The sequence below is a fragment of the Falco biarmicus genome, chromosome W, assembly GCF_023638135.1.
Source record: "Falco biarmicus isolate bFalBia1 chromosome W, bFalBia1.pri, whole genome shotgun sequence".
In the NCBI taxonomy this organism is placed as follows: Eukaryota; Metazoa; Chordata; class Aves; order Falconiformes; family Falconidae; genus Falco; species Falco biarmicus.
Genome location: NC_079310.1, coordinates 6,006,322 through 6,033,831, shown reverse-complemented (window position 1 = coordinate 6,033,831; position 27,510 = coordinate 6,006,322). Strand labels below are relative to the sequence as shown.

Below are 27,510 nucleotides of genomic sequence, written 5' to 3'. Positions count from 1 at the left end.
AAAAAGACCACCAATAATAGGTTCACTAAATTTATTTAGAAATCATAAAATATAACTCAAAAAAAGAGCATTACATTCCGCACACTGCTCTCAAAGGATACCAGGGACATGGGGACAACCAGTCTTCTCCCCCCCTTAAACAAAAAAATAAAATAAAATTACAGCATACAGAAAAATCAGGGTGTTCACAACAGTTACAGAAAACCCATTACAATTTACTACCGATAATGAACAAAAATAAAATCCACTCTCTGCTGCCATTTCAAAATTTCTTTGTTAGTCTTGGGTGGCCTTTCCCTCCCCCAAATATTTGTAATGAACTAAAACATTATATCTGGTGATCAGCAGAACAGCAGATTACACTACACCTCAAATGCAGAAACACCTATGAAGTAGAGGAATGTTGACTTTGTAATAGAGAAGCAGATATTAAAAAAAAAAAAAAAAAAAAGGTGCAGGACTCCTTCAGTTCTTCACTAGTCTTAGAAAAACTTTCCAGAATACTGCTTCACACTATAAAAAAGAAAAAATAATCTTGCATTAGAATCCTTCAACATCTGCATACTGCTTCACACTATAAAAGAAAAAGAAAAAAGCATGTATTAGAATGATTGACCATACATCTTGCATCAATATTCACAATGGCATTCTTAAAGATTAAACTACAAATTTCCAATACATCTAAAAGCAAATAATTTTAAAAGATTAAGGGCTAATGATTATAGGCATATAATTATTTTAAGCACATTTAAACATTAGTAATCTAAAGCCAAACATTCAAGTTAAACAGTCACAAATGCTATGACAGCTGACGTTATTAAAGCAAAACTAAGCAAACTAAGTCTGAAACTTAATATTTGGCAGAAGAGAAAGTAATGCCAGCAAGGTGTGAAATGCTGCATAACAGCACCAATTGATTTCAACTTGTCCTGTAGAGGCATGGTCTGTGCCATATGGTAGACTGTGATTTGTTGTCAGTTAAGTTATCTAAAAACAACAAAATCACTAGTCTTCCACACAGAACTAGACCAACATCCACTGAAATCTTCTATATTTTCTACAGGTTCTATGTACTTTATTACAAGTAGTTTTTTTGCAGCAATTTTCACCAGAGAAATGAGAGGACTGCTTGGTTAAGGTGTCTTCCATCAAAATTAGTTTTGAGGGAATCTTCATTTTAGAACGGAGAAGAGAATCAAGGCAGAACTACCACTGAAGAAGTTAGGTTCAATAGATACTTAAATCCTGTCTTCTAAAAACTATATTGCAGAGAACAGGAGCTTTAGTATGTAGTAGTAGGAAAGCCAGTTTAAAATTGACAGTAAGGACAGCATTAAGCTTCAACTTGCCTGTTCTGCAGTAAATACTGAGCATTTTGTATCTGGTCCTGTGTTCCTGTAATAGTTATTATTCGATCTTCTGAGCCTTCTAGTGGTTCATCAATTTTGATTGAAGCTCCTGACTCATGACGTATTTGTTTGATTCTCTGGCCTCCCTTTCCAATAATAGAACCTGCCAACTAGGGGAGAAAATAAAGCATTTATTTCTTGATGTAGCTTTCTCCTCAAAAACACAGTACTGTTCAATTAGCTTCCATCAATTTAGTGGAAGCTTACTCTTTTACAGCCTCAAAACATCCTCTGTAATGTTTATTATATAAACACAAGTGGGATAATGTTGGAAGAACCAGATGCTTGGTTGTAAAAACAAATTGTGTAGACCATTTCTATTACTGAATATTAAAAAAATAAAATAGTTCAGTGCATCTCTGAACTGAAGCCAAAACAAACATTCTTAAGAATAAACTTTCAGTGATTTTGAAACACTTGCTTTATATCAAAAATACTTGTCAAGCATCACAAATACTTTTGATTTACTGACAGTCTGAGAAAAGGCTATGACATTCTATTTATTTAAACACAAGTGGAAAGCAAGTCAGCTTCACTTACATCTTTGGGAATCGTTACTTGTGTTGTGATGATGGGTCCACCAAGATCTCCATATGAACCACGGCCCCCTGTATAAGAATAGTCTGATTTAAACGTATGCATCAAGCCTCTTACTGACTAAATGAAGTGCATGTCAAAGTTCTCTATAAAAACTTACCATATCCAGAGCCACCCTCAAACTATAAGAAAAAGAGAAAGAAAATACTTAAATAGCAAATAGCCATGATTTATTAACATGTTTTCATCTCAAGTATCATACTGTTAACTTTGAGCCTATTTTATGCAAAAATCCTAACCCACAACCTAAATCTAAATGTCATTAAAAGGTAAACTGGGTAAGAGGGCAGACCAGGAACAAAGGGAGGGGGAGGGGAATATCTTATGACAACCTCTTAGCTTACTCTATTAAAAACTCTAAGAATAAGTCATCAAGATCCAGCCATACCAGTTTACAAAGCAACCTTACGAATTCAACTGATAAACAGCTCTTGATGCTGGATCTACTCCTGATCCTTGGACTAAACTAACATTCAAAACAAAAGATCAGAATTCAGCCTTATTACTACTACCTATACAGATCAGGAGAAATTAAAGTCTCAGTTTGGGACAAGACATTTACCTGGTAACTGTCAACCCTCCTACACCATTCCATCTATATCTTGAGGAAAAACTAATTCAACTCATAACTTATAATTGGTCTCTTCATTCAGACTATGCTACAATACTTTGTATATTAGAAGGGACAATCATGACATTAATTACTGCTGTTCTGCTAAAACTACCATATACCAAATCCAAATCACTGCAATGCAGCACTCCTGATTGCTTTTATTTTCAGGATTTGTAGACTGGTACTTGATATCAAGTGCTTAACTTGAATTAATGCCTTCTAAATACACAAACACCCATTTTAATATTTTCCTGTAGAAGCAGATAATAGACGTGCACACTTCTCTGGAATTCAACTTATATCACTGAAATACAGGAATTTGTATGAATTACTCTTTTGCAGAAGTTGTAATGCAACAATTTTTTCCAAAAACTATTTACCTGCTAGCCTTTTGGAGCCACATCAAAATGGAAGCTATTCAGAAAAAACTGTTCAGCTGATCATTTGTTTCTAAGCAACCTGTGTTGTGTAATCACATTGCTTAGCAATACAGACCATAATACAACATAACAGAGCTTGTAGTGGAGTGTAAAATACAAAAGAATGAAGGACACTGCTTAGAACTTAATTCAGAGGCTGATCAGGGCTGCATATTTCACACACAGACTCTTCCACCTATTTTTGCTGATATTTTGCACAGGGAAGGGAAACCCTTCTTTTGGGCTAACTTGTTTTAATGAACAATCCTTTTCTTGACCCTTTCTGCTGTTTCTCCTCCCCAGACTAGAAGACAACAAATGAATATGACAGCAGATGAGTAATTTTAACTGTTTATGTAAGCTAGGAACTAATGTTTAATATTTGGTAGCACTTTGCAGTCTTCTAGACAAGCATAAACACTTGCTGATACCCAACCTTCCTTCCTAAAACCCCTAAGAAATTTGATAAACACAAATCAAATTGAATACTTTCAGATTTACGGATAGGTAATGCATAATAGTTTATCCACAACTATAAGTAAAGAATTATTTTTAACATTCCTCATTTGAAACAGGAGAAAACACAACATGATAAAGTTAATGTAAAACATATTCCTAAATTGACACACCTACAGGGTGTTGAAAAGCAAGTTACAGTGAAAGTTACAACTTAGAACATTAAAATAGGGTACAAAAGAAGCAATACAACAGAAAAGCTGCTCTCTTGGCTGTGCCTGCTGTATACTTCCATTGTGGAACATTAACTGCCTGTATAGAATTCACTGTTCAGGACAAACTGCCAATAACTTGAGTTAGGAGGACAGCTTTAGGGATTTTTAAATAGGTGCAAGCTGCCACTGACTACATTCAATCTCAAGAAATTGCAGTTATCCCTTAACCAATGCAAATGATTTTTCTCAAAAATCAACTATTACACCAGTCAAATAAAAGCACGAGCACACTCACCAACTCTGGTGGCTGCATGTCATCACAGGCATCCACATGACACTGCATCATCTTCCAGGCACAACATAATAGGAGGAAAAGAGGAAACAAATCCAAATTAAGTCCATGTCATGGAGGCTTATAGCAAACACAAACATTTTTCTGCACTACTACTACAAAGACTCAAAAAAGTACATGATATAGAACAGTTACAAGATCCACTCCCTTTTACTTTCACTGCAAGGAAACTGTAACTGGTCATAGTTCTTTCTTGCTTGTTTCTATGGTGTAAACAGATTTTCCTATTACAAAGAGAATCAGACAGCTAAGAGGAGAGCAAAGCCTGAACAGTTTGTTTTGAACAACTTTGAGTACTAAAGCTGTACTATATACTAAAAGATGTTACTCTCAGATACAAAAACCTTCTATTTCTTTCATACATAGAAAAAACCCAGAAAAGGCATTTAATTAAACTAACTGTCATTGATCTATCTACGTCAACAGCAGGTCAAGCAGTAAGAACATGACTTATCATATTTTATTAATGTATTTCCATATAACTCATATAGGCAATAGCTAAACTAACAATCTACTACTGCCTAATTATATTAAAAAAAAAAAAAAGTGGTTTGATTTCCAAGTAATATATAGCATTTCTTTCCTTCAGATTTCTACAACAAACATTGGGGAAAAATATATCAACAAACAATTATAAAATTATAATTTGTAGAATCCACTTTAAATTACTATTAAGGCAAAGGCCTTTGCTGGGTTAAAACATACAACACGAATAGCACATTAAAATATAAATGCTCATTTAAAAACAGTTCCTAAAACACCAAGTACAGGATAATTGAAGATACATAACAGAATTTTCTTCTCTACAGACTCATTTGTGCTAGCTACTACTAATAACCAATGGAAACAAAATCAAAACCAAATGAAGCACTGATTGGATAAGACAAAGAGCATAGTATTAATAAGAATTTATTGACTTTTACACCTAATGAAAATATGCATGCAGTCCTAACTGATGGCTAATTCCTTATTGTAACTTTGCCTTATTTTTAAAGGGATTAGCCCAGAAGAGTGAAAGTTTGTTAATTTCTTTTAGTATTTATATAGATAAATGTCAAACATCTTTCCTTCGGTTTTTAACACGCTCCTTAATTTCAAATCTCTTATACTAAAGATATTAGAAGTACTTCATGTTTATGTACCTTTATTCAAGTGCTTTTACAGACATGTATACATAAACACATATAAATAATGTTAAGAAATATCAAGAAGTAGGAATCATTTGAATGAGCAAAACCAGACCACCAAAAAAAAAAAAAAAGAAAAAAAAAAAAAAAAAGAGGGGATTAAATGGCTTTATATACACTTCTCCACCTTGTTTTTTCTCCTGGTATGTTTTTGTGCCTTTGTATATCTAAAGCACCCATGGGGATGAGTGTGTTAAAAAATAGTGTAAATGCGTTCATATTTTCTCAGCTATCAGAATAGCCATTATAGTCCATAGGCATTTGATTTGGAGTAGTTACAGCCTAAAATATATAACTAATAAGTGAAACAATTCACGCATGCTTTTCAGTAAAATGCCTTAGAATAGGTATTTTTTATACATATATATACACACACATATAAAAATAAATTTAAAAAAATTCCAAATTATTTTCCCCTCCCATCTTAGAATGCACAAGGCTGTCAGTATTGTCGCATCTCAGAAAAATCAAGTTTCACCATCCAGTCTTGGTTCACCATCTTATGAGTCTTGAACTACTGAATTTTTCTGCCTTTAGCAGAGGACTGGCAGCAAATGAGGATTTCTGTAGATTCAACATCTCCAAGATGATGGGGGTTTTGTTTGTTTATTTTTTGTAATTTTAAGTGCAAGTCTTTCATTTCAATATTTCTGCTAGACTTCTGGTGCCCCAATTTTGACATCCTTGTAATATGTACTTCCAGTATGTATTACTGGAAGTTAATTGCCTCTTCCTCCCAGGAGGCAACGTGTAAATCTCATTTCATAGCTCCTATCCACTTCTTTCTCTTCCTTTTATTTTAAATATTTTTTTTTAAAAAAAAAATCTCATCTAACCTGTCATCTTAAGGAATATGCCAAACAGAACCAGAGGAGGAAAAAAGATTGTTAGCCCGAGTATTTACCTCCTAGATGCCTATGATTTCTCTTTCCAAGAAAGAGGATACAACAGTAAGCAACTACCAGGAAGTCACATTTCAGAGTACAACATGGAAGAGTATCTATTACCTTTTTTCAAACTTTCCCCACCCGTCAACATGGTTGAATGTACCTAATTTCATTTAAAAATCAACTTATCAGTGGCCCTGGCTCCAAAACATTTGGAATTACAGTAGATTTTTTTGCAGACATAGAAACCAGGATAAAGTCAAGAATTGATTTGAAAAAACAATCATCTGCCAGACCAACTAGAGCTCTTTATAGATATTCATGTTCTCTTAAATTCCGCTAACATCTGTCGGAAAACATTGTGCTGACATGGCTTCTTGATCTGAAAAGGCTCCCAATTCCTATTTCTGTCATCTAGATTAAAAAGAAAGTCTAAATGAAGATCCATGTAATAAAACCTGCAGGGATTGCATTCTACCAACTTTCTATTCCATTGTCGATGGCAGGTAGGGAAAACAACAAACCAAACAAGAAACCCTACAAACCAAAACCACACAGCAGATCACATCCCAAACACCCTTTACACCCCAAACAGTCATCTTCTTGAGGAGACCATTTTGTATAGCCAAAACATTTTGGTAATATCTAAGTTTATTAGAAGCACACATGCCCTACACTTAAATATGTACTTAAGAACAGTTTCCTCAGATATTCAGTGCTAACTGTATTTACTAAACAAAACAATATGAATTTTAACTCCTACCATTCCATCATAACGGTCTCCAGGTCTACCCCTTCGGTCATAAGACATAAGATCTCTAAAATGAGAAAAAACAGCAGCACATGACTCATTATAAACTAGTTAATATATTCTAATTCAGGTTTTCATGATTTGCACACAACTATGAATTTCTAAATGCTTTAGCCAAGTTGTGAATGACAGAAAATAAAGTTACAGAACTACTGGCTATAGTCCTGATAGACTGGCACATTACAAAAAATAATCAAAAAGTATTTGAGTTTAAAATTCTCTGGTGCAATGTACGCTCAGTCTTGCATAATCACTACCAACACAGAGTGTGAAACAAGTCCTGGAAACATGAGCACAATTCAGCAAATTTTACTCAAGTTGAGTTTTGTACAATGCATTTATGCAACAGCTTACCCGCCACGAGGAGGTGGTGGAGGAGGAAGAGGAAGATTACGAGCTCTGCTGCCACCTCTGCCACCACGACCTGGCGGAGGTGGTGGAGGTCCTCTGCGAGGGCTCATATCATCATAATCTCTTCTTGATGGAGGCATGGGTCGTCCACCACGACCAGGAGGCATTCGATCGAAGCCTCCTCTTCCACGCATTGGAAAGCCTACTGGACGACCCCTTCTATCATCAAACATCATTGTAAAGCCACCATAGTCATATGTTTCATCATAGAAATTGGGATCATAAGGCTGGGCCCGTCCTTTAATTGGAGACTAAGACACACACAAAAAAACACCACACACAGCCCCTGGGTTAGCACTGTTACAATTATTGTATTTCAATTAATTGCTATAGTAAATGTATAAACATGAAATTATACATTCTGAATACGTTCTTGATTTCACGATGCTGATAAGAGAAGCAGGGGTGGTGATATGCTTCCTGATAACTTAACTATGATGGAGAAACTGCTTACTGATGGGTGCATGTACATTTAGCTCCCTTCCTCCCCAATTTAAAAAGTCATATTTTATTGATATGTAAAGCATGACTAACAGTTAATTGGTACCAAAAATGGCTTCCCTCTCCAATAAGATACACCCTTTGTAGGGTCTATAATTGTAGAAAACAGGAATAATTTCAGAGGGTGCTAACAGTCCAAGGCTTATTTTGTTACTGGATAAGAGGTACTGAATTCAAAATAGAAATGGAAGAATATAATTTTCTATCCAAATCACCCTAACTTTCATGAATACCAATGAAAGAATAATAAGTTTAAGACACATTACCTCAGAGATAAGATCCAAGATAATCTTGATACATTCCACAACTCTATCAGGTTTCCCACCGATAAGCACCACTCTATCAGTGGAATGAGGACAACACTCTTGGAAGAGCTTAATGGTGGTCTGAGTGTTCTGTTGAAGAGAAGAAAAAAATCCAAAAATCTTCAAATAGAAGTATTTTAAACAATTTTATAAATTTATTGGAAACAAAATGGGCAAGACACACACTAAAACATTTTTAAAGAAACAATCAAACCAGACCATTAAACTTCTAGTCATTTGAAGTGAATGCTTGCTTCTGAGTTCTTGCAACAATTTTCATCTTAGGATTAATATATTTTTAAGATCTGCATTGATTATCAGTTTGTATGAAATGCTAGTGAAGAGGAAAAAAGTTCGATTTTTAAAAAGCTTTCAATTATGGCTCATCTTCAGAGTAATTTAATAAAATATTAGCAAAAGGACCACATACCCATTATAAGCTTACAGGTTATATAAGCCTTCATATGTCATAAAGACATGCTTTGGATGTGTTGTCAGGATTATGTCTAGTCATCTTGCCTTCCTCAGTCCACACAAATAGTAGCTTAACATCTAAACTGACCTGAAATTGCCTTTTGACACAATGCCAATAAAGGATAGAAAACAACACTCTAGATTCATAGAGACCACTAGCTTTTTAGAACAAAGCCTCATTCCTTCACAAAAGAAACAGTGGTCTTTAAGGAAGCAGAACTTAAAGTAACAACCCAAAAAAACCCAACCCAAAAAAAACCCCCTTCCAACCCACCCAAAACAAAACAAAAAACTCCAACCACCAACACACCCTCCCCCCAACAAAAACCAAAACCCACTCAAAACCAAACTACATTAAAAACCCACCCCATACTACATTTTTATAGCAATATTCAAACATCTATTAAATTATCATCATTAGAATTTATGGAGATGCATCCACACTAAACCATTTTCCATGTCCAGTACCAAGTCTATTCAGCAGTTCATTCCAGAAGGGAGTGATGAATGGCATTTTAATAAGCATCCTTTATTTATAAAGATTACTGCTGATATGCTTAAAAGCTTTATAAGAAGTCCTAGGCTCTATCACCAATAGGCACTTTATTTCTGACTTTTTGCAAGAAAGTTGTAATAAGTAACTCAGATTGATCTCAGAACACAGAAATCATGTATGAAATATGTTCTGCAGGAATTATTGCATAGATGATGCTTACACTCACTGTTTATGAGCAGAAACCCCTAATTTGTTTATAGAATAAAAGCAGAATCTGAAAAGAATAGGACACAGTACCTCTCTGAGTTCTTTGATTTTAGCACCCTTGACACCAATAATTCCTCCTGCTAGACTTTGGTGAATTAGAAGTCTTAATTCACAGTCAAAGTCGCTACCTTTGTAGTGTTGATACTGTAAGATGCATACAAGAAAATAATAAAATATTAGTCAGGGGAAAACATAATTGAAAAAAAATCAAAATACTAATTTTGGTTTTTTGTTAAGGTTTTCCTCCAAACACCATGGTATGACTTAATTTGCTGCTGAACTATAATGCTGTATTTGCTACGATAGAATCACACCTATTTTGAGTACTTTGCCTCAATGTAAGGTGATGTCAAGCTAATTTTCCTTATTTCTTTTATTATTATTGTATAAAATTTTAAGATATCAAACAGCACAACACACTTGCTTACAAAGCCAAGACAGGATGGAAATTACAATACAGCTACTTCAAATTGAGGACTAAACAAGTCAGGAGACAGTTGTTTTGAAGGGGAGGAGGCTGTTCCAAATATTAATTTTATAAATAGAGATTGTCTCTGTCCTCTACCAAAAAAAAAAAAAAGCAACCAACAACATGTAGTTTGAGAGCTATAGGTCCTCCTTTCAAAAAAGGCTGGGTTTTATTTTCTAATTTAACATATTAAATATAGCACAATCATCTAGAATTATCTCGTTTTAAAATATAAATGTATATCTCTGAAGATGAAACAAACCTAAGAAACATACCTCTTCTAAAGTAGGGATAATCTTCTTCAAAATTTCTCCAATCGTCTCTGTATCTGCACTTATACTCAAGATGCTGTTAGAGGCCATAATGGTCAGAAAATATGGAGAAGGTGGAAAAGTAGAAGTTTAGTATTCATAATCATACACAAAATTCTAACAAGATTAATTATAAGTTCTTCTGTGTAGTCAATGTTCCCCATTTAAAGCAAACCTGTTCACTAGATTTACAATACGTGCATCTTTGTTTATGCCCAATATATATGCATGATGAATTTAAGACTAGGTAGGTCTCGCAGAGAGAGCGAGAGCAAGCAAGAGCTTTTGGAAGGGCTCAGAGTAAGTGTGCAAGAAATCTATGCAGAACTGAAAATAGAAGTGAATATTCATGTTCCCCACCATCACTAATTTAGTATACCCTTGCCATTACATTGGTAAAACCGGCACACCTTCTTGTAGAAAAAGTGGGGATATGCAAGTGGTCAACATTATATCTGGAGTACGGTTGAGAGACCAGTTAGATTACTAATAGGCTCTGCAAAAAAGGAATATAAATACAAGGAAAAAACCCAAAACCAACCAAAGGAAACCAACCCTCAAAAGCCCCACAAACAAAAATGTAACACAAAGTGAAGAAAAGTGGCCTAGAGGTAGTATTTAATCAGAAATAATTATAAAGAGACAACGTTGGGGGGAGCAAGGTGGGCCACAAAGACAGAGCAAGAAACTATTGAAGCAATTTGATTTATAATGCAGTGAATATGCAACACTTGAAACTGTGCTCTTTCCATTGAAATAAAATTAGTGGATTGTTTGGGTGGCCAACTCACGTAAAAGTTCAGTGACAAAAAAACTTAATGGGGAAAATAAGACAGAAAACTAAAAAAAAAACCAAAACAAAACCAACCAAGCCACAATACATAGTCTATAAGGGGATACTATTTAATTATATAAAAGGCAGGTAATAAAATACATTTCTCTCTTTCTAGTCAGGCAGTGAGGCATAAACTGTTGGGACATACCGCTCGGGGCCACTGCTGTCTGGGACTGAAACACTTGCATTGTACTGCATTGGTCATTGGCGTTCGTGGATGTTGGCATTGGGCATGGGTATTCAATCAGTAGTTGTCAAGTATGGTACCCATTTGGCAAAGAGTACATTTTTGGGCATAGCCAACCAGGGTTTTCACATGGGCGTTCAGGGGTGGATGGGCCAACGTCATGGTGGGCAACGCAGGGGCAAGTCGATCCAGTACATGGGTAACGGAGATATATGGCCAAAAAAACAAGGAGAGGGAAAAGGGGGAAAAGCAGTGAATTTTAACACAAACTATACTCATTACTCTCAGTTAATGAAGCAAGCTTAAGTTGTTCTTAAAATTAACACAACAGTGGATTGCTACATTGACTGTGGGTTAACAGTATGGATCTTAATGAGTTACTTTATCTGACTAAACTACTTTTTACTTTTAACATAATGATGTTTCAGTAGCAGGCTGGCTCATGAACGTAGACACAAAAAAACCTGTTGAGATCCATATTACCGGAACCTTGGGCAAGTTGGGAAAGTTAGTACTCCAGATCAATTAAATTAAATGGACTTAGGTGATATATTTATTTACTTTAAACAAGCAAAACCACTAGCTGCCAAAGTTACCAAGTGTACCAAAGGTACCAAGTTCCCAACCATTTCAGCTTAATCCTCAATTCTAGTTGCTATAGTTTGTGAACTTAGATGGAACTGATTCTGTAATGATATATTAGCAAATATCGTATTGAACAGTCTTGCTTGAAAAAATTGCTGAAATTGTAGCTGATGTTAAGTACAGAAGTGTAAACAAATGGAATTTAAGAAGCATTGCAAAGTTTTATAAATACATAATATTTACACTGAACATGTGTCTAATAACAAGAATCAACTATAAAATATGAATAGATAAATAAGTCACGACCATTTAAAAATGCTACCAATAGAATAAAAAGCTGCTTTACTGTTCTATAAATGTATTTAAATCTTGCAATCTTAACATGAATGTTTTTGTGCTTTATGTCCAAGCTGTTAAAGTAAGAACAGATGGACCATTATGGGTTTGGGTTTTTTTAAGTTAAAAAATTCCTCTATCACTGGGTTAAGCTAGCCACCTGCAATAGTTTTCAATAGTACTATAATTGATTCACATATATGGGAAATGATACTTAAGGGTTTTAAGCTTTGCCAATATTTCTAATTGAAGATGTTAACTCATTTGAGGTAATTTAGAGGAACCCTGTTTGAAAGCAAAGAGGTTTAATATAAACCTCTGTTCCCACATAACTTAAGCCTGAGTTTTAATTACAACACAAACTGAAAAACTAGTTATCTCCTCTAACAATCATTATAAATGGTTTATAATTAGCATTTAGATTTGAATTTCTCAGTTTCAAGAAATGTATGCAATCAAGTTTTCAATGTAGTGCTCTGAAAGAATTAGTGTCATATCAATTCAAATTCATATATACTCACATCTGTACGAAGCGCCTTAATATTTTTGCCACCTTTTCCAATCACTGCTCCAGCATTCTGGAAAATAGTTTTCAGAAGTTATGTTATGCTAATACAGCACAGACTACATTTTGAAATGAAGACTAAGAACAATGTATCTATCTCTGCATTACCTTGTGGGATGTATTTAGGGGTGGAGCGGGGCTTGTTTTGCTTTTGAAAGGGTCAAATCAAATAGAAACAAACTGACATAGTTTTATCATAGGGGAAAAGAAAAAGTCAAAACAGCTCTTAAACCCGAATTTTGGAAAGAAATAAAAATACTCAATATTATTTCAATTTTAAATTTAGGTTTCTAGGCAATTATTTCTATGTAAAACCATCTCATAGCTACAGTATGACTGAAAAAATACCTTATGGGATTCCATGCATGTTATGTAGGTCAAGGATTTTCCCAATTTGTTTACTTTATGTTTGCAAATTTCACTTTTGCACTCCAAATATTCGATAATTTCAAACACTACTTTGGTTTTAAATGTATGTAACTCAACTGACCACTCAGGCAGGTACAGTCTGAAGAATGTAAAGCCAATATAAACAATCGCTAATCTCCAGTTGCTAAAATCAACAGGAATAAACTCAGATATTCAAGAGGGGCGATTGTAAAACTACATTTTTAACAGGCTATTTCAAGAACTACATGCAAAAGTATTGCTTTTATTATGCAATTTATACATGATGCTAACAGCACCACAAATATTTTGCAGCATTCCACGTAATGTGACTATTAACCAGAATTGCCATGTAGAAATAAGGTAACATTTCCCTGTCCTGACACAAAAGACAGAGTTATTTCAGACTGTGCAAACATCCGTAATGACTGGAAACACTGAAGGAGATTCATAAATAGCAATTGTACTATGACAATTTATACTAGTCGACAAAGCAATTGCAATCCCTGAAACATTACTCCCATATTTCCTCCTGTTGATACATAGATTTAATAAATCTGGGAAAATTACTAAAATCCTGAGGAAGTCCTCATCTTGCCTCTCATATTTAATTTACAATCACAAGCTGATCATTCCCTAAACTGCTTGCTTTTTAAAGACTAATACACAGTCATTCCCCTGGAAACAATTACATTCCATTCAAGCATGAGAAAAGTGGCTTATAATTTCTATTGCTTTATTTTTTCAATGAGTACATTTTTTTAAATCAGAGAATTCCCATAGATCATTAAAGACTCACATTTAAAAAAAATTATTGAAGATAATACCATTGCAACACACTTCTACTATCATTCACGTACTTACAAATATCCCTAATAAGTTATTTTACTTTAAATAAAGCACACTTTTTTTTCTAAACATACACTGTCACCACTGGCTTAAGCAATGGTATAAGGAGTAACATAGCGATACTAAAGAAGTATACTTTGCTTTGAAGCAAGATGCGTAATTCAACCATCTCATCTGTATTCCGAGATCTTTTGAAGGCCTGTTCTTCTTCCATATCTTCTGCAGGACGTTTACCTGTAGACAGGTCCATAGGGGGGAAAACACAAACATATATTTAACTTTCTAAGTCACGAAAAAATTGTATACCAAGCTTATGCATTGTATTCCTAATGAAGCATTCCCTCCTATTAGCCCAAAGCTAACTTCTGACATCTACCCTGAGTATCTATAGCACAGAAACAGATTTCTACTTCAACAGCCTACATATCAATTAATTATTGAAGACTCACATTCCAAATCTATGAACTACAGCTGAAATGAGAATTCTGCAAACTTAACGCTGGTGGAACAATAATAAAGTAGTATTTCAAATAGTTTTGAAAAACTGGCATGAACCAACTAAATGCTAATGTCCTAACACTTCTTCGCTAATTATGTCCAAAAAGTTTTTTGCTTAGCTAATATTTCGAGATATTTCATGTATATATATGCACACGTTCCTTCAAACTAACATCTGCAATAAATAAAATACAGTAATAGATATGTCTGACAGTATTTTTACATGATCACACTGTCCAGACAAGTACTGAGTATTTACCTAAGGATTTGAAAATATTTGATAGCTATAACTTTTAGTTACTTATGCCATGTCTAAAATACTCCCAAAGCAAAATTATGTATTCATGATACGAAAACCACATAAAGTCATACAGAACACTTAAATTAAAAGATTAAATGCAAAAAATACTACCAATACAAGCATTTGACACAGTTAAAGTATTCCAAAATAGTTAGAAACACTGAGACTTAAAAAGGTTCTTTCCCCCCACAATAAAATAAAATAGCCCTTTAAAAAATTTACCATTTGTCTCTGTGTTGGTAAAGGTCTCCTCCTGTTGTTCAGTCTCCATTATCTTTTGTTCTTAGGTGTGCAGATAAAACCTGTTGCAGAATAAAAAACCACTAGTACATCTATTTTGTAAAGGGGGGAAAAAAGAAAACTGTATATCATACTAAAGGGAAAACCAAAAAGATATACCCGCTTTTAGAGCTAACCAGTTTTATATACACTTGCAGAGCAACACTCAAGTGTTCTGGGCAGGATCAAAACCCAACAGCCCACTGCTTCAGAAGCCTATGAAAACAGCATAGATCAGGCTCTGTTCACTTACAGGTTTGATTCTCCCAGCAACTAAATCAGGGGTTTGACCCGAGTTTTTGCTGCAAAACTTTTCTTTACAAATGAGAAAACATAACATAAGCCAAACACATCACTAAGAGGAGAAACAATCAAGTCTGTAAACTTACAAATAATTACAGTCTGAATGATTCTGGACTTGCTCAGTATTCAAGCATTTGCTAGTTTTAAGCAATCACATTTACTGATAATGATTTTCAGATATTTAAAGCGAACAATTATCTGGTTCCTATTTTTAGCATGTTATATAGTACACGTTGTATTTCCTTTTTAAGAGACACTATGTAACATTCTGCTTATTGTTTAGTTCTAAACAATTTAGACTAAAAAGGTATTATAATCACCAGCATTAATTTTATAAGCTGGTGATTATCAACTTACTAGCAGGCATTCTATCATGCTTTCAATTCAATATAAAGGATGAACAAAAGAAATTACACACAAGCCACACTAAAAAAAAAATACCATGCTAATTATGTATAACCTCTACATACATGCACAAAGAATCTCAAAAGCAGCTGAACTTTTCTGACTTTGTGAAACAGGTACCTCCTTCAAGATCTATTTTTGTTAAGTCCATGTGAGACTACTTCTAAAATACATTAGAAATCCAGGCAGAACATTTTTGCACCTTTTTATCTTAAAAAATTAATTTGTGCAGATAACAGCCAAAGAATGCTATTTTCCGCCTTAGATTTTATTGCTCAACTTCCATAGTCTGAACAAACGGTTGACGCTCATGTATAAAAAGTGAGGTACGTTTAACTTTTTAAAACATCCTTTCAATTATCTATTAATTTGTAATAGTTACCCTGCTTATGCAGGCTAACAACAAGCACCACCAGTAAGCACACACTCTTTTACAGCCACTGCCAAGACCGACTTCTCAGCACATGGTAGTATTTCCAGGCCCCTAACTGGACCCAATGGAAAAGGGCTGCTTAAATAGCCAAGTATGAAACAGACGTTACCAGAGCGCGCGGGGGGGGGGGGGGGGGGGAAGGAAGGTGAATTTCATCAGATTCAAATGGCTAACCCTATCAGACCCCTTTTCTATTCTATTGCAGATCCTATTCTATTTATGACCCTCACAGAAATTTTAGAGCTGCGGAGGGGAGGGGGGCGGGGGCGAAATTTAATATAGTGTTCAGGAGAAGATGCTCTCAATTAGCTACTGTGCTCTGTTGTGTAAATCGAACTTGCGGGATTGAGTAATGCAATGTTTTTAAAAACATCAAAAGGATAAAGCGGCCACGGACATGAGTAGAGGGCTAGGAGATGCCAGCATGTATCTATCCCGCTCCCTCCGGGACTTACGACCGTTCCCGCCCGCACACCTTCCCTTCCACAGCCCACGCGCAAGCCGCACCACGGTATGCTCGGGCTGAGCAGACTTTATCCTTCGCACGGCATCCACAGCCAGCCCACCCGCCGCCGCAGAGTTCTCGGAAGTCCAGCTCACTCCTTGGGCCCGGGGGGGGGGGGGGGGGGGGGGGGGGGGGGGAGGAGAACGGGACATTACAAAACCCCCACAGCCCGATACCCACCTTCGCGGTGGCGGGGACCATCAGAAATGGCGGCCGCTTTAATGGCGCCTACCCACTGCTAGGCGGAACCAGGACCCGAAAAACCACCACCACGCGGTCACAAGATTTCCCCCGCTCTGCCTAGGGAGACACAAAGGAGGCCCTCACCCGAGTTCAAGCGGGGCCGACAGAGAGCAACGGCTCCGCCACGAAAACTCCGCCATCGCCGCGATCGCCCCTAAAAGCAGGCCCTGCTGCAGAGCGCTCCCCAATCGGTTTGGCACGGTCGCTTCCGCACAGGCCGCAGCCGAGAGAGCCCTCCCTTCTCCTCTCCGCCCGCCATAATTCCTAAAACCTCGCCCCATGCACAGTTAACCAGGATAGGCGCAGGAAGGCGGCGACGACTGCTCCCCCGGCCTTGGTGCGCATCCGCTACTGCAGCCGTCCTCCAACACATCGCCACTCCGGGAGCCGCACCGATTGGGCCACCGTGCCCGCGCTAAGGTCGCCGAAGCACGATGGCTGCCGGCAGAAACACAATCACCCTTTTCACCCTTCCCTCAGAATAGATGGGGCCCCTTGGGCCCGGCAGGTTGCGCTAAGCCGCCCCACATTAGCTAAGGAGTCACACCCAGTCTTCTACTCCACGCAGCAGTCCCTAGACCTACCAAATTCCGCCGCTCCGCCAGCAGGGAAGAGCGCTGTCTTTGCGGGAGCCCATGAAAATCCCGGGGCCTGGCAGCGACTCAGAACTCCTACGTTATCGTGTTACACAGCAGCGTCGAGAGGGGCGCGATCAACAGCTCCACTCCCCCCCCGCACACCGCACCACCCCCTCCTCACCTTCATCAGCTACGCGCGCGAGGCGTGCTTACCTGCGCCCACCTCGTACGATAAAGGTGAGCAGCTCTCACCACCAACACCACCAGGTGACTAGCCCAGCCGCCGCGCCGCCTCGCCTCGCCTCCCCCTCCCCTCGCCCCGGAAGGATCCACTGCCCGTCAGAACAGGAATGGCCTCTAATTCGCCCCGCCCTCCGTGTGGACCACGGCGAAACAGGCCTGGGTGCCACGAGGAGAGGAGCGCGATCCACCCTGCACCGTTGTTGTGTACCTAGATTGTTTTACCTGACTAACAGAAGCCACAAGAGGAGCGGCAACAACAGCAGAGACGATGGAAAGCGGTAAAGGAAAGCGAGACCAACTTCAGTTGTTTTTTGTTGGTTTTTTTTTTTAGGAAAAAATGGCGTCTGCGAAAACTCCGCCTTGTGCTTGTCCCCTAGCACCGGAGGGGGCGGGGCAGCTTAAAGGCTCACGTGGCTCCACGCCTCCTATTGGCTGTTGGGTTGCGCGGGGTTTTGGGGGTCTGAGAGCAGATGTGTTCTCTTTTTTTCTTCCTTACCCTCAACTCATGTTATGGGAGTTGGGTTGTCCTGCTGGTTTTGCCCCCTTATTCGGCACCGCCCCTGTCCCGGATAAGTGTGGGGTGGCTTGACTGAGGGTAGGGTGTGGGGGAAAGGGCTCTGGTTATAGTTGGTTTGAGGAGTGTGTGTCCTGTCCCTGATGTGACTCAGTGGTGGGGCGAGGCATCTCACCTCAGTGTTCATCGCTGTCTACTGCCGCTCGTCGGTGCCTGTAGGGATGCAGAGCGGCAGCTGGCCTCGCTGCCCCTGGAGCTCTTGGGACAGGGTTACAGCACCAAGCAGGTGACAGGTTGCCTAAGGTCTGCATGGCCCATATGAGAAACTTATAGAAAATGGCGTGATGTGCTGGTCCTTAACTTTACAAGAGGCCCATGGGGTTAGACCCGCTGATGAGTAAACAAATGGATTATGTCCCTTAATTAACTGTACGGTTTCTTCTAAGTGGTGGAGTTTTGGGGAAGAACTTTAAGACGGTATTTTTTTCTTAGTTGCAGGTTATAATGTCAGAAGACAAGCCTTGAGTTTCTTGGCTATTCTTACAGTAATTTTCTTTGGTGTAATTCTGTAGGGAGGTTGAGCTCCTTGGTCATCCCCCTTAAGGGGATAAACAGGTTCCAAATGCAGTTATGCAACTTCCAAAACTAACAAGAAGGTAAAGCTAATTAACTACTGATGTTCTTGAGACAACGACCACCAAAACTTAGTACTATTGTAGCCAAACCCTGGACTGGATCTCTAGATAACATTGATATTTCACGCTAGCCTTCTGTTAATTCCAAAGCTTTCATTCTGTTAAAGTGTAAAAATTGCCCATGTAGTACAAATACTTACAGATCCCAACTTGTTTATATTGTAAATGGGGCTTCCAGCCCATTTTCTTAACAGTGCTAATAAAATGGGACAATAACTTCTTAAGTCAATTTTTAAAGTAGGCTGGGTGTGAACAGCAGCAATAATAAGAATAAAACAAACAAAACAGTTGGAGGAGAACCTTTCTTCTTCTAGTTACTATATTTCCATCCACAGCAGAAGGATTTCAGGTGTATACTTACTATTAAATCAACAGGAAAAGATGAAGCTACCAAGAAGGGTTGCTTGTAGAAGTCTCTGTTCTTTCCTGTAGGCTGTTTATGCTGGTTGAAGCTTACTTTGTTTAATTACTGGAACTGCATGTTTTTTAGCATCAGTGGAAGTGGGTTTAATTGTAATTGCTTCTACACTGTCACACTTAGAATAGCTGAACTTTGAATTGAGAGCAAACTTCTATACAATGCAAGTGAGAGAAGTCATAACTTTACCTATTGTCAGAAGAATAAAAACATCTTTCTGGATTTTGCTCTAGAGAATTCACTTTTTTCTTTTAACTTAAAAGAAATTGTCTGCATTTAACATTGCAACAAGAGTAGAAACTTAGCTTTCATCTATGTGGCATGTTGAAGTTCCTTTGATATGGCTGGAAGCCTGTATTAATTGTATCTGTGAAAAAAATAGCAGTAGTAACTTAAGTCAAGCTAAGATTAACAGACAGATATTTGATCAATGGCTTCTTTACCAGATTCAAGAGATTTGGAATATCCTATTTTATCTGTTTCCATTTTAGATGCTCCCAGAAGAGAGTTGTCTGGCTTCTACTCCATACAGATTGATTCACTGGTTGATGTTTGTGAGGGACTATTCAGAAATTACCATGGTAACATTCTCAAAATGTCTTGAACACCTGCCTTACCCAAGCATACTAAGAATTGAAAGGTACGGAGAGGTACACTCTGTGTAGGCGAGGCAGTACTTTTCTCTGTCCACAGCCTAGCCTAGGAGTCACATAGGCTAAGAGGCAAAACATCTATGCACTGAAGGCAAGGTCAATCAAAGGTGATTCTGGCAGGGGTCTGGTGATATCCCCGAACCCTGGTACCACCCCTCAACTCATTTCGAGAACTTTCCGCAAGGCCTAATGCACAATCAGTACTCAAAGGCCCGTCTCAGGGAGGAACTGGGCAGAAACCGAGGATATAAAAATTTGCCCCACATAGGCACACATGCACACCCACTACCTGAGGACTGACTGTCATCCATAGAAGACTTCAGATCAAGCTATTGCGGGATCTGAGGGTGGTGAATACTTTCTTCTTCTTCTTTCCTTCTTTCCCTCTCTATTTTCTCGTACATTTCAAGTTTACAGTTTCCTATGTTTGAAGTTTGAGAATTCAAGTGTACAAATCTTTTTACTTGCTATGTACCAATTGCAATAAGCAAATCAACCAGTAAAAGTTGCTGCGTTACACTAAGTCTCTGAGTAACTGTAGTTATTCCTAGTTGCTACACCAAGAATTAAAAACAGTCTTTCCCTCCTCCCACCAAGTGGGACAGGACAATATTAGCCAACCAGCATGTTCACAGTTACAAAAGCTCAGAGGAAAAAATAGTGTGAATGAAGAAGTAACAGCCAACACTTGAGCATCCCAAGAATCCTGGGTAACAAAGTGTACTCAAACGCTGATGCTGCAACTAACTGATGGGATAGATCAAATTCAGGGCATGGAATATCAACCAGTCCCTGTTCTCCATAGTAATTTTCCTCCTGAAACAAAAAACACTGTACAGGGGAATATTGCATATTGTCTTGGAGTCCTCTTCCTTAAACCAGAAAATGTGAAATTCTTGGTGAAGTGGGGGTTATTATAGTGGAATTTACTCAGGAAAAAATCCTTGCTAGATTAATTGGGGAAGCTGAGAACCTTAATCCTGTTGGACAAGCTTATCATGAACAAATTGTTGCAAGGCCTGTAGATGAATTGGGACAAACTCTAGGCCCTTCAAATGAAGATCTTTTAGGTAGTCTTCATGAAAATAATGAATTTGCTTTAAATAATGTAACACCTTCAGAAAGTGGATACTGCAGTAAAGTAAGAATTTTAGTACAGCCTCAGGTTTGCTCACTGCACATGATGAAAATGTTTTGTACCAAGAATTTGGAAATCCTTTGCTTCATTCAGATGAACAAATTTTACCTCCTGTGGAATGTTGATGGCTTTTAAAATTACTTTTCTTTGGAAGATTACTTTCTTCTGGAAGAAGGGATCCAAAGAGAGCTAGAAGAAGTGCTGTCAGCAGTCATGAAAAGAAACATAGATTTAATTACTGAGAAGGTTCTACATACACCTAGAAGTTCATGTGATTCATCTTTAAATGACACTTATGAAAAAGATTATATAAATGAGAGAAGCCTGTAAAAGCTACCAGTAAGCAAAAGACTTCTGAAAGAACAGTATCTGCTGGAGATGAAAATAGTACAAGTAACTTTTCACAGCATAATAGCGTACATCAGACTTAAAGTTCTGCATATTTCTCTTTGGAAAATACTAGCAAAGAAAAGTGGAATGGTATAGACGTAGTTGAGAGCGGACATAAATTTCAGTGCACTTCTGACAGCAAGCTGCTAACAATGAACTGGTATGATTTTCAAAAACTCATCCAAAAGCAGATCAGCCAGAGATTGATATGAAATCCTTTCCTTGTACAGCAGTAGAGGCATATGATCTTGATTTAGTTTTTCTAACTTTCACCTACATTTCTGTTCTCCTTGCAAAAAAGCCAGTTCTGAAAGTTAGATGTTTTATTGTAACTCTTAATGGAAACTTCACAAGCAGCAATGGGTCCAGGGGTATAAAGACAAAAATTTCTGATGATTCAGCTTATCTCAAAGTAGATTTTGCTGATGATATTCTAAGAAGTTTGATTGGATTTTCAGTGTCTGAAATGAATATGTTGAAAAAGATCCCATTTCACATTCAAAGTTTAAGGATGGTTTAGAGAAATGTCAGATGACTGATAGATCTTTGATGACTATAGAGTTTAATCCTTTTTTCAGTCTAAAGCTACTGTATTAATTCTACAGGATGTGGATGCAAGGCATCTAGAACAACTGAAGAATTGTTTGAATAAATAATGTGTGCAAAATAATAATGTGTGAAAACTTGTAGATTATATATTAGGAAATGTTTAAATTAAGATTTCCCCTGAAGGACTGTTGAAAATTAAATTTTAAAGTTAACTAGTATGCCTTTTCTCTCTCAAGAACAATAGTGGAAAAGTGAGAGGAGGAGACATCTTATCAGGTAGGAATTTACCAGTTTGTTTCTTATGGTGATAATATTGAAATAAACTTTTGAAATTTTTTGGCTTGATTTAAAATATTCATGTATCACTTTCCTTCTGCAAAATCCTCTATCTTCTTGACTGGTGATCTGGGGTAGCAGACTGTCAGGAAATGGATAAAGAACAAATCAGCTAATTCTTACAAGGATGATTATTTATTTACCTGATTTTTAAAAGGTAGCTATAGGACACTACCCAGCCTTGTCTTGGAGTAAAGTGCTTGAGTATATTTAAACAAAGAATCATTGTTTAGATGCAGTCGCTTCCAGTAATGCCAACTTGAAAACTCAAATATGTATTCAGTGTGCAAGAACCTAAAATGTAGAGAAATGAAAGATTATCTTTTAAATATTCAGGTAAGGAAAAAAGTGTATACATAAATGGGATTAAAAGCTATGTACTTATTTTAAAAACCAAAACGAACCCCTCCAAATGTTTCTAACATCACTAACAGAGAAGAATGATTGTAACATACAGGGAATCTATTTTTTGGCATGTTAATCATTACTAATTGTTTTGAACCCACAGCCAACCTTATTCATTAGCTCTTAATATTTACTAGTCTAACCTTTTCACAGTGTAGTCAAATATTTGTGTTCCAAATATGTTGTACATGTATATGTTTGCTTTAATTTTTTTTTAATTCCTGCTTTTAGAATGTATTTTAAAAGAAACATGCCTAACAAAGTATAAATGAAAAATTTTTGGCGGAAGCTCTTTAGTCACTTTCAAAGATTAATCTATACCTTACTGTGTGTATAGAGTATCAGAAATGGTTTGCTTGCTTTTTGTTCTTTCTTTCCTTGATTTTTTTTTTTCAAAGAATGTAAAATTGGTAGTTGGAAGAGGAGATAGTTTGTGGGGGTTTTTCATTGGACTGTCAGTATCTTCTTTGATAGCCTTTTCTTCCTCCAAATAATAGCTTTTAGACCATGGGAAACTGCTCTAAGAGACTGTCATTATTGCCTCCTCCCTCCCACCCCAATTATTAAGAGGCATCATTTGAGACTCTAAGAGACCTAAACAAAACTAGAGATAATTTGTTAAGTAAGGTAAAAATTAAGGGAGGTAGAAGAGGGGAAAGATTTGTAAAGCATGAGCCTTTTTAGACTTTATTTCATACAGGTAATAAATGTATGAATTCCTGGGTCCCTTCTCTTTTTCTCTTCCCTTTTCTCTCTCAAAAGAAAACCTGAGCAAACCATGACTCTGCAAGCCATCTTTGGGTTCTTATTTTCTGAGAGGCTGTATTGGGTCTGGCTGGGATGGAGTTAACTTTCTTCATAGTGTTGTGCTTTGTAGCTAAAATGGTATTGATAACACACCAATGTTTTGGCTACTGCTAAGCAGTGCTCACACAGCATCAAGGCTGTCTCCCCAACACCCCTGCCCCCAAAGGCTGCTAGGCTGGGGGTGGGCAAGGTCTTGGGAGGGGACAAAGCCAGGACAGCTGACCCAAACTGACCAAAGGGATATTCCATACCATATGATGTCCTGATCAGCAACAAAACCTAAAAGGAAGGGGGGTGGGGGGGCATTAGGGCATTAGTTATTAAGGTATTTGATTTGTCTTCAAAGCAACCGCTATACATAATGAAGCCCTACTTCCCAGGAGGTGGCTGGACATTTGTTTATTTCTGTGTGCAACCTTTGCTTTTCTTTATTAAACTGCATTTATCTCAACCCACAAGATTTTTGTCTTATTTTCTCCCCCTGCCCAGCAGAGGAAAGGGAGTGATAGAGTGGCTTGATGGGCACCTGGCTGCTAGCCAAGGTCATCCCACCACAGAGGCTGTTGGAAACTGCATGATTTAGAACAAAGCTTTGGTCTGGTGAGAAGTTTGATTTCCTTAGACTTGCTTCCATTTGACTGGACAGCCAACAAGGTTCAATATTCTTCAGGTATTAGCTATAGAATAGGATATTTCAGTTGGAAGGGGCCTACAATGATCATCTAGTCCAACTGCCTGACCAGTTCAGGGCTGACCAAAAGTTAAAGCATGTTATTAAGGGTGTTGCCCAAATGCCCACTGACAGGCATGGGGCATCGATCACCTCTCTAGGAAGCCTGTTCCAGTGTTTGACTACTCTCTCTGTAAAGAAGTGTTTCCTAATGTCAAGTCTGAACGCCCCCTGACACAGCTTTGAACCATTCCCATGCATCCTGTCACTAGTATACTAGTGATGTCTAGCTATGCATTCAATCGCCATTATCTTATTGTCAACATGAAATGATTCTCTTCTTCTAGTGAAGTTAGGTTAGTCATGTATCTGTAACTTTGTATTAATGACTGTCCCCTTGAAGGAGAACTAAAAGCCTGATAAGGAGAACAACCTAACCCAGGAAGTGCCAGCAGCCAGTTAATTGCAACAAAGACAAGAAGTCAACGGAATGAGGTTGTAACTAGGGGAAATGTAAAGGCGGCAGGGGGAGATCGCAACCACCAACTCAATTCATGACTAAAAGACTCACACCCTCACCTCCCTTGGACATGTGTAGTAAATTAAAAATACACTGTAACTTTAAATCGAAGTGAGAGATATATAGACCAACAGAAAACTACCGTGCATAACAAATTGCCAATAGTATCTTTTAGGTAGAGTTTGGAAAATACATATGTATAAGTAGACTGCATAAATATTATTCTTGTTCTTCTGAGGTTTGGGCTTGCTTTGTAGAATACCACCTAGCCCCCAGCTTTGTGCTGTAGTAAAGAAATCTGTAGTAAAGAAATACCTCGACTCTGTGTGTTGATTAGCTCTTGCACACTGGGTGAACAATTCCATGTTTTGGACGACATTTTGGCAACCCAGGTGGGACTGCCTTAAGGCCTTGCCCGCATCGTCTCGTGGTTCCTGACAGTGGAGGATCGGATTGGATAGGGCTTCGGTGCCCACTGACTTTGGTTCCCCTCTGGCATCAGGACAAGAGTGACTCAAAGGTGCAATGCCAGACAGAGGTATTTCTGGGAAAAGGGGAGAGCTTGGGATTTTCAAGTCAAGGGACCACCTCACCCTGTAAGGACGAATTCTGAGTGAAATTAATTAGTGGCCAGTAGGATCAAAAAGGTTAAAACTCCTATTAGGAGTTGCCTGAGGGGGGTGTCAACTGACTGGGGGTTCAGAGGAGTTAATCTCCACATAAGTCACACAATAACGCTTGGCAGGAGGTCTTAATTGACCAATGGGGTCGGAGTGGTGTGCAGTTGTAGATTATTAAAGGTCTAGACCGATAGCATATGGTAATTGGATAATATCATTTGGTGAACATGAAAACAGGAAAATGGGTGCAGCATCCTCTACTGCAGGGGTCCTCAAACTTTTTAAACAGGGGGCCGGCACGCGGATGAAGTGGCAGGCAGTCATCTGCAGCTGCTTGGTTTCCCCCCCCAACCTCCGGCGTGGGGGTTCTGTAAATACCGGGGGCTGGATTGAGGACCCTGGGGGGCCATATCCGGCCCGCGGGCCATAGTTTGAGGACCCCTGCTCTACTGCAACATCTCTTTGCACTCCCCTGGGCTCTATTTTGAAAAAGTGGAAAAAAATTGTGGGGGATCCTTTGACTAAAGAGAAAATGAAAAAATATTGTAATCGGTGGTGGCCACAATATTTTTTGGATGATGGAGAAAAGTAGCCTGAGGGGGGTTCTTTAAAATATAATACCATATTACAATTAATGCTTTTCTGTAAGTGGGAAGGAAAATGGATCTTTACAATTTAATTCAGTGGGATGAAGTGCTATATATTGATGCCTTTATGACTTTGCATAGAGAACCATATATGTTTTTACCAACCATCACAAACTTTTTACAAATAAACTTTTCATACAATTTGGACAACTTGTCCCTGAACTCATACTCATATTCTTTCTTCACTTTTATCTTGGGCTTTTCATCTTCTGCAGGTTGATCACCTTTCTTCTTATCTGCTTTCTTAGCATCTGGGATTTTGATTTCTTCAGAGGGGGGTTGTGATGAACTTATAGTGCCTTGTCCTTTCACCTCTTGGATCATACTGGACAGTAATCTGATTGAGCTTTCAACAGCAGCAGATCTAGAATACAGCACTAACACATCATTCTGTGTCCTGAAAAACTTCTTAACATCCTTGTGGTTGCCCATTTCTTCTTCAACTGGAGACACCTTCAACAAGCACATAAACATTGGCAAGAATGCCACCAGGCTGAGCAGCAGCAGCAATGGCGGGAGCTGCTTGTGGCACTTTGCTGCTCCCATGCCTTCCCCTTGGTACAGCCATCACTGCTGTCTAGCTGGACCCGCTCTGGACCTGCCGCCGCTGTGGGCTGCTGACATGTCTGGCCGTGTACTTCTTCGCTATTGCCTGTTACCCTCAGTCTCTTAATTCCATGGCAGTCAGGCTTCCTTCTCTTTGATCCCAACGGCTCACCTTTACCGGTGTCTGATCCAGATCCCCAGGCTCTTCCCGAATGCTAATTAGCCCAGCTTCATTCCACTACACGGGGCCCAGAACTGCAAAGAATACTCAAGGTAAGCCCACAACAATGCTAAATACAAAGGGATAATCACCTCTCTTGACAAGCTGGTTACACTGTGTTTGATGCATCCCAGAATGTGGTTTGCCCTCTTGGCTTCCAGGGCACACTGCTGACTCCTATTGAGCCTGCTGTCAACCAGCACCCCCAGATCCCTTTCTGCAGGGCTGATCTCCAGGCATCTCTCTCCCAATCTATACCTGTGTCCAGTGTTACTCCATTCCAGGTGCAGAATCCGGGATTTGTTCTCGTTAAGTTTCATGCCATTGATGATTGCCCAATGCTCCAATGTATCTAGATGCCTCTGCAAGGCCTCTGGCCTTCAAGAGAGACACGAGCACGTCCCAGTTTAGTTACCAGCAAACTTGCTAATGGTGCATTCAACTCCTGCATCCAAATCATTGATAAAAATATTGAACAGAACTGGCCCTCGAATTGAGCCCTGAGGAACACCGCTGATGACTGGTCACCAGACAGATGTAGTCCCATTCACTACACTCTTTGAACCCTGCCATTCAGACAGTTCTTCACGAAGTGTAGTGTGGACCTCCTCATGCCATAGTTTTACACCTTGTCCAGAAGGATGTTGTGAGGGACAGAATCAAAAGCCTT

General features: G+C 38.4%; 2 protein-coding genes across 16 annotated transcripts; one reads left to right on the top strand and one right to left on the bottom strand.

Annotated features, from left to right (window-relative positions):
* Nucleotides 1-17: 17 nt before the first annotated feature.
* LOC130142139 (heterogeneous nuclear ribonucleoprotein K) lies at nucleotides 18-18,091 on the bottom strand. Of its 15 annotated transcripts, none has more exons than XM_056323602.1 (16): nucleotides 17,935-18,091; nucleotides 16,829-16,948; nucleotides 14,947-15,025; nucleotides 14,061-14,171; nucleotides 12,645-12,701; nucleotides 11,164-11,207; nucleotides 10,145-10,217; nucleotides 9,431-9,544; nucleotides 8,125-8,253; nucleotides 7,301-7,608; nucleotides 6,899-6,953; nucleotides 4,005-4,055; nucleotides 2,107-2,128; nucleotides 1,950-2,032; nucleotides 1,350-1,519; nucleotides 18-574 (listed from the first exon to the last, which is right to left on the bottom strand). In XM_056323602.1, the coding sequence occupies exons 3-16, from the start codon at nucleotides 14,992-14,994 to the stop codon at nucleotides 541-543; spliced, it is 1,299 nt and encodes a 432-aa protein (XP_056179577.1). In that variant the 5' UTR covers nucleotides 14,995-15,025; nucleotides 16,829-16,948; nucleotides 17,935-18,091; the 3' UTR covers nucleotides 18-540. The 15 variants fall into 15 exon arrangements, with proteins under 15 accessions (XP_056179577.1, XP_056179583.1, XP_056179589.1 ...); XM_056323608.1 differs by lacking the exon at nucleotides 17,935-18,091 and adding an exon at nucleotides 17,683-17,923 and having other exon boundaries at nucleotides 18-513; XM_056323614.1 differs by lacking the exon at nucleotides 17,935-18,091 and adding an exon at nucleotides 17,683-17,922 and having other exon boundaries at nucleotides 18-513; nucleotides 14,061-14,158; nucleotides 14,946-15,025.
* On the top strand, nucleotides 17,527-23,899 carry LOC130142121 (recQ-mediated genome instability protein 1-like). Its single transcript, XM_056323563.1, is given in 3 exon segments — nucleotides 17,527-17,706; nucleotides 20,544-20,886; nucleotides 20,889-23,899. Coding segments are annotated over 3 exon segments (900 nt in total). The 3' UTR covers nucleotides 21,266-23,899.
* Nucleotides 23,900-27,510: the final 3,611 nt, after the last annotated feature.

Excerpts from the sequence above, each read along its gene's own strand:
- LOC130142139 (XM_056323602.1), bottom strand. The coding sequence starts at position 14,994 with ATGGAGACTGAACAACAGGAGGAGACCTTTACCAACACAGAGACAAAT. Across the intron at positions 12,702-14,060 it reads GCATCTTGCTTCAAAGCAAA|AATGCTGGAGCAGTGATTGG; the intron begins GTATACTTCTTT and ends ACTATTTTCCAG. Across the intron at positions 10,218-11,163 it reads GACAGCAGTGGCCCCGAGCG|CATCTTGAGTATAAGTGCAG; the intron begins GTATGTCCCAAC and ends GGCCTCTAACAG.